General features: G+C 54.3%; 1 protein-coding gene across 11 annotated transcripts in view; it reads left to right on the forward strand.

Moving 5' to 3' along the window:
• DENND2A (DENN domain containing 2A) overlaps nucleotides 1-12804 on the forward strand; it is a 97203-nt gene extending 84399 nt beyond the window's left edge. For 6 of the 11 annotated variants that reach the window (XM_049893424.1, XM_049893426.1, XM_049893419.1 and 3 more), the window contains 6 exons: nucleotides 4610-4787; nucleotides 6731-6772; nucleotides 7692-7809; nucleotides 7961-8128; nucleotides 8647-8892; nucleotides 10226-12803. In XM_049893424.1, coding sequence (XP_049749381.1) covers nucleotides 4610-4787; nucleotides 6731-6772; nucleotides 7692-7809; nucleotides 7961-8128; nucleotides 8647-8892; nucleotides 10226-10596 — 1123 coding nt within the window. In that variant the 3' untranslated portion in view covers nucleotides 10597-12803. The other 5 variants (XR_007518404.1, XM_049893428.1, XM_049893427.1 and 2 more) reach the window with 5 other exon arrangements.
• Nucleotides 12805-13256: the final 452 nt, after the last annotated feature.

The following is a 13256-nucleotide window of genomic DNA, read 5'->3' on the forward strand; positions in this document are numbered from 1 at the left end:
GGTTGGGCAGGGATTCCCCAAGTGTGAAGGCCAGTAGCTCCTAGGATGGGGCTTCGGCTCAGTCAGGATAGCATGCGAGCCCACAGGACACAAAGCTTGGGGGTGGTGAGGCGCCTTGGTTGTCTGAAATGGGGTGAACACTTATGAGGACTCCTCAGCTGGCAGCTGGCCCACTCCTCGCTTATTCTGTATGCTGGACACCTGGCCACTTGCCGAGGGGACAGCTGAATGACTGGCACCATCACCCTCAGGACTGCAGAGCTGCTGACTGTGGGAAGCACAGGGTGTCAGTCCCCGGGGGCCGCCATAACAAAATACCACAAGGTAGTGGCATTAAGAACAGAAGTGTATTTATTGTTCCATGGTTCTGGAGGCTGGAAATCCAAATCAGGGTATCAGCCATGTGGATTCCTCCTGAGGCTCTGAGAACAGAACTGCTCCAGGTGCTGCCGCAATCCTTGGCGTTCCCTTGCTGCTTACAGATGCGTGAGTATGTGTGGTGAATGTGATTGTGTGTGTGGTGTGAGCGTGTGTGTGGTATGAACATACGTGCATGTTAGAGTGTGTGGTATGAATATACAAGTGTCACAGTGTGTGACGTGTGTGGTATCAGTGTATATGTGAGTGCGTGAGAGTATCTGTGAGCGTGTGTGGATAAGAGTATGTGGTGAGACTGATGTAAGTGTACATGAGTGTGAGTGTGGTGTGTGTGTGGTATGAACGTGAGTGTGGTGTGTGTGTGGTATGAGTGTGAGTGTGGTGTGTGTGTATGTGATATGAGTGTGTGGTGAGAGTGGTATGGTTGTGGTATGAGTATATGTATGTGGTATCAGTGTGTGGTATGAGCGTGTGTGTGGTGTGAGTGTGAGTATGTGGTGTCAATGTGCATGAGTGTGTATGGTATGAGTGTGTGTGGTGAGACAGTGGTATGGTTGCGTGTGGTATAAGTATATGTGTGTGGTATGAGTGTGAGCATGTGTGTGTGAGGTAAATGAGTGTCAGTGCGTGAACTCAATGAGTCTGAAAGCAAGAGACCCAGCTTCTCTTCTCTTCTTCTCTGGCTGCACCACTTAGAAGCTGTTCCTTCAGAAGGAATGTCTATCCACCTAGTTCTGACTGATTTATGGGGAAACAGCCACAGGGAAATGATGGGTTCTTTGGCCAGGCTATGGAATCTGACAACCATCATGTCTTAGTTATCTAGTGCTACTATAACAGAAATACCACAAGTGAATGGCTTTAACAAAGAGAAATTATTCTTTCGCAGTCTAGGAGGCTAGAAGGCTAGAAGTCCAAATTCAGGGTGCCAGCTCCAGGGGAAGGTTCCTCATTCTGTCAGTCTGGGGAAAGGTCCTTGTCATCAGTCTTCCTGAGTCAAGAAGTTCCTTAGCACAGGGACTCCTGGTCCAAAGGACACGCTCTTCTCTTGGCTCTTGTTTCTTGGTGCTGTGTGGTCCCCCTGTCTCTCTGCTCACTTCTCTCTTTTATATCTCAAAAGAGATTGATTTAAGACACGAGCTAATCTTGTAGATTGAGTTCTGCCACATTAACGTAACTGCCTCTAATCCCCCCTCATTAACATCTTAGAGGTAGTATTTACACACATAGGAAAATCACATCAGATGACAAAATGGTGGATAATCACACAATACTGGGAATCATGGCCTAGGCAAGTTGATAGATATTTTGGGGGACACAATTCAATCCATGACACATGGGTTGGGGGGACAGTCACTGGCTGCTGTTGTCTGGCCTGGGAAGGTCTGTGAGGAACCTCCAGCACCTCCAGCACACGTTGGAGGCTGTGCCTCCATCCCCTTCACCGGGCCCAGTATTCCACATGGCGCCTCGTCCTCCTGACTTCCCTCTGTCACCCCATCTCTGTGAGACCACAGAACAGGACGTGGCACAGACTCAGCATGGCTGTGAAGTCCCGGAGTGAACCTTTAGTCACTGTCCCAACATCCTCTCACACCCATGACTGATTTATTCACCATGGCTACCTAGGCTGCCCACTGCAAGAGGAAGTAGCAGGGGACTGTTGGCAGACACTGTATGAGTTATAAAAGGGTTTTAAGTTGAGCCAAAAATCTAACAAATTTAGAATAACATTTTTGCTCCGTTTCATCTTCAGAGTGGACATTGAGTGTTTCATAAGCCTCTGTCAAGCCCAAGTGTTACAGATGGGAAAAGAGAGAATGTTGTGGTGATAGCTTGTTCCATCGTCATAACAACCCAAATAAATATTTTTCTGGACCCTTTTCTTCAGTTCCCTGGTGATAAACATTTTGTTTTTCAGTTTCTTTAAGTTTTGGCTGGACCTACAGACCAGGCTGAATAATAAAGGCAGCACAGTACATAAATACATTTGTGCAAAAGTTTTAGATAAGACAACACTTTTAATATTTAAGAAATTTACTTTTTATCCTTTTGTAGTGTGTTAAGCCTGTAAGTCTAATGACAGACTACTGGTAAATGGTAAGTAGAATACGTGGTCAAAACTTGACAGACTCTGGAGTTTGAACCTTGGCGTTGACACATGGGTAACTACATAAAGAAGTTCATTTGTAGTGTGTACCTTCATCCTACAGCATTCTTTTGGTTAATTTTAAGCAGTTTTCGTAAACTTAAGTGAGGGTTCCATATCCTGTCTAGAATCTGTTGCACTCAACAATGTCTGCCGTCTCGGAAGAAGGTTGGGTTTGTGAGCTTGTCCACTAGATAGATGAGTTTACCCAAAGCCACGTTTGTGCTTGGGGACCCAAAGTACTGCTCAGAGGTCTGGTTGGTCCTCAGTGTGCTTAGCAGAGTCTTTGAGGTAAATATGTTTAATCCGGCAAAGTCCTGGTATGTTTTAATAACATACTAGCATCAGTCTGACTAAATATTAAGAATTAACTACCTATTTCTGCATCAAAACACCAAGCACATACCATTTGAAGCAAGTTTGAGAGAACAGCAGAGCCCCAGGTTGTCTTCTACTCCAAACCCAACACTAAGGTGTTCCCAGGTTAGAAACGTACTCCAGTTCCTCTCTGGAGTTGGGTCCCTCCAGGCTCTGCTGATTTGTGTTGTCATCTTCCTCTTTGGACTGTGGCAGCTCTGAGCCTCTCAGACGCTTCTGTCCATTAGTTTCTCAGACAGAGATGTTCCATTGTTTTTCTGTCCTGTCTCCACTAAGGAGCCTTAGAACTACCTCCTAATGACCAGCGTGGTTCTCTTTGTGGCCTCAACGCGAAGCTCCGATTTCTAGCTCCTGACTTTTACTTGCTCTCGTATTCATGGTTCACAGACTGTAAAGCTGGAAGGACACTGGAGGGTATCATGTCCATTTACTTATTTTATAGATGAGGAATCTGAGGCCAAGGGAAATTAAGGGCTTCACCTGGGGTCGCACAGGTGGTAGCAGGACCCGTTTTCCTGAGATCCAGCCCTGTGTTTTTTGTAAGCTCTGTGCCACATAACTGCGTGGTGACACCCCCTCGCACTGGGCTTCACCTGCCACCAGACCAAGGTTTACCTTCCCTCGTCCAGTTACTGTCCTTGGGCCAATGCGCCAGGAGGAGAGACACTGGGCACGGTGTGCTGCGCTGAAGGACACTGAACCACCCTTGAAGGTCCCAGGGTGTTTGAGAAACTTGTTACTACCTTCCTGGTAGCATCTTAGTTGGAAGCGCCATCCAGATTCTTGGTAGCCTATTGATGAGTTAGAAGCTGGTTTAGTATGTGTGGCCCAGGGGCATGGTGGCAGCCGGAACTGAAGCATCTGTTCCAGGAGAGCTCTGGTCCTCACAGGTGTATCCTGATGTCTCCGGAACAACGCTTCACCTCAGGAACCATGACCATGCAGCAAAACTTTCTGGGACCTGACCCATGTCATCTCTGCCCACCTTTTACTCTGTGACCAGCCACTTCCCACAGGGCCTTCCCTCCACTCCCTCTTGTACAAAGTGACCACAGCTGCAGGCACTAGCATTTCCTCCCTCCACCCACTCTGTGATGTGAGCCAGCCACAAGGGCTCTTTTCCTGAAGGTCCTTCTGAAACCCAGGAAGACACTCCTCTCACCCGCACTCACTCCTAAGCTGTGTGCCAAGCTCGCCTGGAGAGACCCTCAGTGCCCCCAGGCCGGTGGACTGCCCTTGCATCATCAGCATGAAAACACACGAGCACACTCAAAATAGGGAGCCCTGGTGGCACAGCCCTTAAAGCACTCAGCTGCGGACCTTTCTAACCTAAAGGTCAGCAGTTTGAACCCACCCAGTGGTCCCATGGGGGAAAAGACCTGGCAATCTGGTCCCATAAAGATTACAGTCTAGGAAACCCTATAGGGCGGTTCTACTCCGTCACATGTGGCCGCTGGGAATCCGAGTCAACTCAACAGCAAAGTTTGGTTTTGGTTTTAGCTCTGTCTTAGCGCCTCTAGCGTAGGCCCAGTGTGCCTAAGACCCCCGATGCAGGGACTGAGTTATGACGTCTGCCTCACACAGCAAGACCCTCTCTAGCCAGTATGCGGTTAAGCCCTGACATTTCTCTGAGACGGCCCCGCAAGCCCAGCTGGGTGTTCCTGTGCATTCTCTGCCTGCTGATGGCTCCTCTCTGTCCCACAGCACCCTGTCTACCTGCTGCCACTCGGTGGTGGCACTCACCTACCCCTTCACCTGGCAGCACACCTACGTCCCGGTGCTGCCACCCTCCATGATCGACATCGTGTGCTCACCCACCCCCTTCCTCATTGGCCTGCTCACCAGCACACTGCCTCTGCTCCAGGAGCTGCCACTGGAGGAGGTGAGTGGGTGGACAGGGGACACGGGGCCACCACGCCCACTGGGACAGGCTGGGGGAGGTGGGGGGGACAGGGGACACTGGACCACCACGCCCACTGAGACAGGCTGGGGGAGGTGAGGGGGAGGGAGAGGAAGACACTGGGCCACCACGCCCACTGGGACAGGCTGGAGGAGGTGAGTCGGCAGGACACTGGGCCACCACACCCACTGGGACAGGCTGGAGGAGGTGAGGGGGAAGTAAGACACTGGGCCACCGCACCCACTGAGACAGGCTGGAGAAGGTGAGCAGGCAGGGACACTGGGCCACCATGCCCACTGGGACAGGCTGGAGGAGGTGAGTAGATGGGACACTGGGCCACCACACGCACTGGGACAGGCTGGACGAGGTGAGTGCATAGGGACAGTGGGCCACCATGCCTACTGGGACAGGCTGGAGGAGGTAAGTGGGTGGGGACACTGGGCCACCACACCCACTGGGATAGGCTGGAGGAGGTGAGTGGATAGGGACACTGGGCCACCACACCCACTAGGACAGGCTGGAGGAGGTGAGTGGCTAGGGACACTGGACCACTATGCCCACTGGGACAGGCTAGAGGAGGTGAGCAGGCAGGGGCAGTGGGCCACCATGCCCACGGGGACAGGCTGGAGGAGGTGAGTGGATAGGGACACTGGGCCACCACACCCACTAGGACAGACTGGAGGAGGTGAGCCTAAGGCTGACACCACAGGCAGGAGGCGAGCAAGCAGGCAGGTGTGGGCACGTGGACACCACGCTGTCTGGGACACCGGCACCCACAGGCCCTGAGAGGAGTCGGCCCCCACCCCGTCCCCTGATCCTCAGCACCCAGGGGGGAGGGCACTGGAGGAGGTGACGGAGGTGCATTTTCATGTCCATTTAATAACCAAGTACAAAGACTGCATGTGTAAGTTACAAAGACTGCATGTGTAAGTTACAAAGACAGCCACCAAAACATCCTTACTGTCCCATGTCCTGCATCCTGCTTGAACTCTGTTATTTAGCCACAGCCCCTTCCCCTAAATTGGGACTTCTCACTGGGTGTCAGAGGAGCTGGGGGGCTCAACCCACCCCGTCCCTGAACCCCCTCCTGAAGCCACTGAACACCAGCCTTCAGACTGCAGTCTCCCGCTGGGATTAGAGCCATGAGATGCTCGTCTGGGTGCTCGTGGTGCCTAGGGTGGCTCAGTCTGACCCCAGAAGACCTGTTTGAGTAGGAGGGAGTGCCTATTCCCTTACGGCAGTGTCTCAGGCATCTGAGCACTGTCTCAACGTGGGTGTGCTGGGGCCGCTCAGCCTCCTCCCTCACAGGCCTTAGGCTCTCAGGTTAAGCTCTTGAGGTCAGCAAGTCAGAATGGGGCCTTTGAGCCTGAGGACAGGGAGCCTGAGGGCAGGGCTCTGAATTTCAGCCATCAGTGCCTCACTTGCCCACCCAGTTCTGCCCCAAATCTCAGCCACTCTGAGGAGGCAGCTTTAACCAGTGAAAGCCCACCACCCAGCACAACTCTCTCCGGCTGGGTCCTGCTTCTCTGCACCCCTTCCTGCTCCCCTAGGAGGCACGGACCCCTCTTTCCCACAGTGAGAAGTGACAAGGTTGAGTGGGTAGCTGGGAGGGAAAAGCTGTGGGGTCGGGAGTGGGAACAAATGGAGGGTCTTTACCTCAGCAGCCCCCACACTAAGGAAAGGCTGCCTCAGTGAGTCTGTAAGCACGTCCCCGCCTGCAGCGGCAGCACTGAAAGCAGGCCATTCAGGACAGCTCTGCCCCAACCCTCCTGTCACTGTGGGTGCAGTAGCCGCGCAGGGAACCCTGAGTGCCCCCCACCCCAACTGCATTGCTGTGTGCTGGGAAGGAGGAGGCAAAGGGTCACCTCTGTGTCCCCAAGGCCATGGTGACAATAACATTGGTACCTTTCCCTCTTGTCCTGTAGGTGCTTGTGGTTGATCTAGACAACAACCGGTTCCTCAGGCAGGTGAGTCAGGCTGATTCCATCTGATTCCCTCTTCCTCATTTGGGAATCAGCTGTCCCCTCTGGGAGGCTGGGGGCCAGTGGCACAGACCAGGGCTGGGTGCAGGCGAGGCAGGGGCAGGGGATGGATTTCCATGGGTTCTGTCACAAAATGCACGTCTCACAGTTAGAATCTTTGCGTAAGTTATAACTCTAGGCACTTGTTCAACATGCTTTAAAGAGTAAAACGATGACAAGCAGAAACGCTCAAGATATAATATTAAGTGGAAAAAATTAGGACGCAAAATTGCTGATCTGGGTTTTTTTAAAAAGGAAAGAAAATATATGTACATATGCATCTTAAGGTTGAAAGTAAAACTCACCAAAAATGCCAATGCCAGCTGTCTTGGGGTGGGAAAACTACAGAGAGCCAGATGAAGAGTGCTTTGGCTTTCATGGGTTTTCTATGATAATAAACCACTGCCACTGTCAGAGAAAACAATACACATTTATTTTCTTTTTGTCTCTTGCAAAGACTAATAACAGAAAGGTTTCCTGGATTTTCCTTTGCGCTCGGAGCTGCCGCATTGCTGAGAAGCTCCGTGGTATGGGTGCTGTTTATTACTGGGTGCTGCCCACCTCTGCTTCCTGAGGCCCTCAGGAACTCGTAGGCCTATCCCCTGAGGGCTTCTTGCCCTGGCCACAGTCCCTGGATGGGCCTTACAGGTGGGGGCCATGGGAGACTTACTGAATATCCAGTAAGCCCCAAGCACTTCCACAGGATAGTTGTATTGCATTTAGTCTTCACAATGCAGTAGACAGTGTAGGCTCATGCGGCTGGTAAACAGTGGCCTCAGCCCTGACAGAGGTGGCTGCCCTGGGGCGCACACACTGGTCCAGTGCCGGCCGGCAGCCACATCTCCACATCACCCCCGCTTCCCAGATGGACGACGAGGACTCCATCCTGCCCCGCAAGCTGCAGGCGGCCCTGGAGCATGTTCTAGAGCAGAGGAACGAGCTGGCCAGCGAGCATGAGGAGGGGCCCCCAGACAGCAGGCCTGGTGAGTGCGGCCCCCCAGAGGCACCTGCCCACTGCCCCCTCCGCAGGGCGGAGCAAGTTCAGCAGCCCCCGGACACACCTGCCCGCTAACCTCCTCCGCAGGGCGGAGCAAGCTCAGCGGTCCCAGACTCACCCGCCCCCTGCCCCCGCAGGACAGAGCAAGCTGAGCAGCTCCCAGACGCACCTGCCCGCTGCCTCCTCCGCAGGACGGAGCAAGCTCAGCGGGTACCAGACGCACCTGGCCGCTGCCCCCTCCGCAGGAAGGAGCAAGCTCCGCGGGTCCCCAGACGCCCCCGCCACGCCCCCGCCGCAGGCCCAAGGCAAGCTCAGCGGCCCCCAGACACACCTGCCCGCTGCCCCTTCCGCAGGGCCCTGCAGACTCAGCTCTAGAGGGATTGGGCGCTCTGCTCTCCTTTGGGCCTTGTGCCCAAGAGGGACTCGGGGAGCGTTTCCCACTCCCCTACCGAGGCCCTAGGACGCTTGTTTAGGGAGGGAGCGTTGACTTCGTAACAGGGTGACCTTTCTCCGGTAATGATGGTCAGCCACGGAGGAACTAACGCTCTCTTCCTACACTAAGTGGTTAGAGGCTCCGGCCCCACCCGGCCAGCCCCCACTGCCCCCTCAGGCTCAGTCCCATCGCCAGCCCCTCACTGCCTGCCCCAGGCCCCTCCATGTCTCGCCCCCGCTGCCTCAGGGCCCCGCCCCGCCCGCCCCAGGCGCCGCTCCCCCGGGCCCGCGTCCATCGCCCACCCCTGCTCCTCCCCACGTCCCGCCCCCTCTGCTTCCAGTTCCCTGCCCTCCCCAGGCCCCTCCCTATCACCGCGCGCCCCGCCCCCAGGCCCCGAGTGCAGCCCCCTCAACGTGGTGGTGTCCGAGGCGTTCGTGCGCTTCTTCGTGGAGACCGTGGGTCACTACTCGCTGTTCCTGACGCCGGGCGAGCGCGAGGAGCGGACGCTGCAGCGGGAGGCCTTCCGCAAGGCCGTGTCGTCCCGGAGCCTGCGCCGCTTCCTCGAGGTCTTCATGGAGACCCAGACGTTCCGCAGCTTCGCGCAGGAGCGGGCGCTGCGCCGGCAGGACGCCAAGGGTGAGGGTCCCGGGCCGCGGGGAGGCCGGCTGGGGCAGCCTTCGTTTCCCTTCTGCCTGCTCCTTCTCCTCCCGGGCCCCGCTGCTGGGGTCCATTGTCCTTCGGGGGTGGAGGAGGGAGAGGTGTGGGGAAAAGGGAGAAGCCGCGCGGCTTGCTTTCTCTTTTCATCCCAAGGCCACTGGGGGCCTGAGACTGGAAACGTTGGTGAATCTCGGTGAGGGGGGCTGCGCAGAGAGGGGTCGGGCAGGACCACGGAGGTCCTAGCGAGGCCCCGGCCAGAGCTCGTGTGCGCTGGTGGCGGGAGCTCAGAGACTGAGAAGCCCCAGCCCTGCGTCCCTCAGGCGGTTCTGGCACGCCCTGTCCGAAGGGACGGAAGAACTTCGGTGGGAGATCTGCCGGGACCTATCTGATAGACAGCGGGCACTGGTGGCTCAGGGATAGGATTTTTGCCTTCCCTGCAGGGGCTCAGGTTCGTTTCCCACCAGTGCGCGGCCACCACCGTCTGTCGGCGGAGGCCTGTGTGTGGTTATGATGCTGAGCAGGTTTCAGTGGCGCTTCCAGACTAAGACAGACTAGGGAGAAAGGCCTGGGGATCTACTTCTGAAAATCAGCCAGCGAAAACCCTGCTAATCATAACCCAGTCCGCAACCGATCATGGGAATGGCTCAAGCCTGCTGTGTATGGGGTCACCATGAGTTGGGGGCTGATGGGATGGCAGCTTAACAACAATTTGGTAAAGAGATGGGAGACAGGAGAGCTTAAAAATAACATGAAAGGACTGCTCTGTCCCTGGGTCATCAGAGAGGGGCTTAGACCTGCAGGACCTAAGTGTTAGCTGGTCCAGGCCCCCGAGTTCGCAGGTGGGAAATGGGTCCCCAGGTCCCTCCTGTGGAGGAAGGCCTGTGGGTGGCTGAGCCAGGGCTGTCTGGCACGTCCTTAACTCAGGGCAGATGCTCGCTAGGTGTTGGTTGACTGAAAATGGGCTTTTGTGTACAAGCTAGTTTTCCAGAAACTGTTATTCCACAAGATTGGGCAATTATAAGGGTCATAAAATCCTTTATAAACCTATGGAAGCCCTGGTGGAGTAGTGGTTAAGAGTTACGGTTGCTAACCAAAAAGTCAGCAGTTACAATCCACGAGGTGCTCCTTGGAAACCGTATGGGGGAGTTCTGCTCTGTCCTATGGGGTTGCTATGGGTTGAAATTGACTCGATGGCAATGGGTTATGGGATAAACGTTATGCTTCAGAGCAGGTTGATAAGGGCAGAAGAAGGAAATAGCTATGTTCAGAAGTACAAAGAGAAGGCACTACACTGGCAGGGTCTTGTCCACAGGTCTGTTTGAAGTCCGCGCCCAGGAGTACCTGGAGACACTCCCCAGCAGCGAGCACGGCGGTGTCAATCGGTTCCTGAAGGGACTAGGTAAGGTGGACCAGTCCCGGAAACCAGCCCGGTCCCAGCCATGGGCTGCATGGGAGCAGGAGCTGGGGCCTCAATCACACAGAACTTGGGTGTGTCTACTTCCTGTCCTCCTCGTATCCTCACAGTGCATGTCCCGCACACCTCTGCTGGGCCGCAGGATGTCTCGCCACTTCCTGTCCCCATCCTCTTCTCTCATCTCCTGGGGGCTGAGCTTGGGAAGCATGCATGGAAGCAGAGGAGGGGGCTGGCAGAAGGAGAGAGGGCCAGGAGAGCAGGCCCAGTGAGGAGGAGGCTGCAGGGCCAGGGACACCAGAAGGCCTCTGTCCACCTGCCTGGGCTCCGTGGGGACGAGCCATGCTCCCTGCTCCCTGTCTGTGTTGCTTTCAGAAGCCCCTCCTCCTCCACCCTGACACTCTTCCTGCCAAGTCTGCAGAAGACCCCTTTCCATGAGGGAAAGGCCAGTGTATGAGGAGCAGAGGGGTCCCTCCAGAAAGGGCATGACCCCTCAGCTTCTCCAGAGCTCAGGCCTGGGTTCTGAGATCCTGGGGGCCCAGGCATCCCCACCATGGGGGAGTACTCACCCCTCCCCCTGCTCAGTGAACTGCTCTCATTTTCTCTCTTTAGGCAACAAAATGAAGTTTCTGCACAAGAAATAACCATCTGCTCGGCCTCAAGAGAACACTTCTGGTGCAACCATGTGCTTTCAGACCAGTGTCTCTTGGCCTTTCTGGAAGGCCGGGTCCATGGTTGCTCAGGGGCTAGGGTGAAGACCATGGTGTCAGGCCCCCTTGGGCTCAAGGCTTCCCTGACCAGGACCCAGGGACTGGCCAGGCAGCCCAGGAAGCCCACTTTTAGACAGCACTGGAGAGGGAGACCAGGACCAGGAGAGTTGCTGAGGGTCAAGTGGGTGGTTTGGGTTGTTGGGTTTTTATCTTTTGTTTTTTTAATCTTAGATATTAAAAAACAACAAAAGTGTTCGGGCTTTGTTTTTATTATCCCAGGCTAAGCAAGTCTAGGAGCCCTGGTGGTGCAGTGGTTAAATGCTTGGCTGCTAACCAAAAGTTTGGCGTTTCAAACCCACCAGCTGCTTATGGGAGAAAGATGTGGTAGTCTGCTTCTATAAGGATGACAGCCTTGGAAACTCTCTCGGGTAGTTCTCCTCTGCCCTAGAGGGTTGCTATGAGTCAGAATCGGTTTGATGGCATCAGGTTTGGTTTGGTGGTTTTAAGCAAGTCAGCCTGCTGCACTTCATCCTGCCTCCAGCACCTCTCTGGAGCAAGGAGGAAAGGACATGGGAAGGGGCGCCATCAGGGGCTTAGAAGCCAAGGAATGCCCACTCTGCACAGAACTTGGAACAAATGCGGGGAGGAGGGAGGGCTGGGGACCCTGGTGCCCCACAGGCTCAGGACTCAGGACCTGTTGGAGCAGCACACCCCAGATCTCACTGCTTCATGGGCAGAGCAGCTCTTCCGACTGGCCCGCGGTGCCCCCTGGTGGCTGCACCCATTCCTTGTCACTCATGGACTCCCCTCCCCAGCGGCCTCTCCTACTGATGGCCCTCCTTCTCTTGAAGCCACAGAGCTGTCTGCCCCAGCTGTCCATGACCTTCGAGGAACACACAGTAAGAAATCTCCTCCTAAGACTTGTTCCTGAAATGCTCTTGGTACTGCTGAGAGCCCACCTCAGCACAGAAGCCACCACGTCGACCCATTCCCACGTTTACTATGAAATGTCCCTCTCTCATCCAGGGACCAGGTCAGCATCCGAGAAACCATGTTCATGCAGGACAAACAGAAGAGAGTTTGGCAGCTGGTGTTAACAACAGGCAGGATCAGAGCTTTGGGGCAGCTGAAGCAGTGGTGCAGGGCCTGTCCTGCAGGGAGACGGCGGGGAAGCCCCTCGGTTCAGCCTCTGGATGCTGCTGCAGTGGCCCGGGCTGTGGCACTTGGCAGAGGTTCTCAAGCTTTAGGAAGCTGGGAGCAAGAAGGTCTCCGAGGAAAAGTGAGAACAAGAGGAAGAGAAGGGGCAAGGCTGACTTCATTCTAGATTATCGGTTCTTAACTGGAGCCATGGACTGTTCCCCCCAAAGGTGCACCCCACATTGGGTGTGTCCATTCGTGTTTCAAGGGAGAAGACCTGTAGTTTACATCAGACTCCCAAGGAGTCCTGAGACTCAAAAACGTGGTAGGACTGGGTTATGCGTAAAAATTAACCTGAGTAGGTGTGTGTGATTGGGGGGCACCTGAATGAGAACCTCTGAGTCGGCGGAGGGCAGTTAGGAATTTGTATCTAACACGCATCTCAGATTGATTACATTTATTAAAAGTAATGTTCTATGTATTTTTATATTGCCCAGAAATGATAACTTCTAATATTTGGGGATACACGTTCTTTTCTAACTTATTTTATATTGTCTACTTAATACATCCAAGTGAATAAATATATAATCTTCATTGAAGTGCCTAACAACTGCGTAATCTGCTTCAGAGATAAGCGAAAGGTTAGCTCACGAACACCTTATGTGTGCAGGATCTTTGGGATCTTCAACGTTATAAAGGGTAGCAAGGAAAAAAAAGTCTTCGTACAAGTATCTTAGCATCCTGGGTGGTGCAAACGGTTAACGCACTCAGCTGCTAACAGTGGTTGGCCATTCTAGTCCAGCCAGAGGCACCTTGGAAGAAAGGCCTGGCAGTCTACTGCCAAAAACTCAGCCTTTGAAAACCCTATGGAGCAGCTCTAGTCTGACACACGTAGGGCCGCCATGGGTCAGAGTCAACTTCAAGGGCAGCGGCTATGCCGTTTTTTTTGGTTTCCAAGAGTTGCATTATTGTTTTTTGATTCAAAGTAAATCATACGGTCATGAGGAAGAACACAGCATTGCAGTGGTACTTGGGGGGGTTGTTCCTGTGGGGTATTGGCAACACTCAGGGGCAGGATGAGCAAG

This window comes from Elephas maximus, chromosome 8 (genome assembly GCF_024166365.1).
Source record: "Elephas maximus indicus isolate mEleMax1 chromosome 8, mEleMax1 primary haplotype, whole genome shotgun sequence".
Classification (NCBI taxonomy): Eukaryota; Metazoa; Chordata; class Mammalia; order Proboscidea; family Elephantidae; genus Elephas; species Elephas maximus.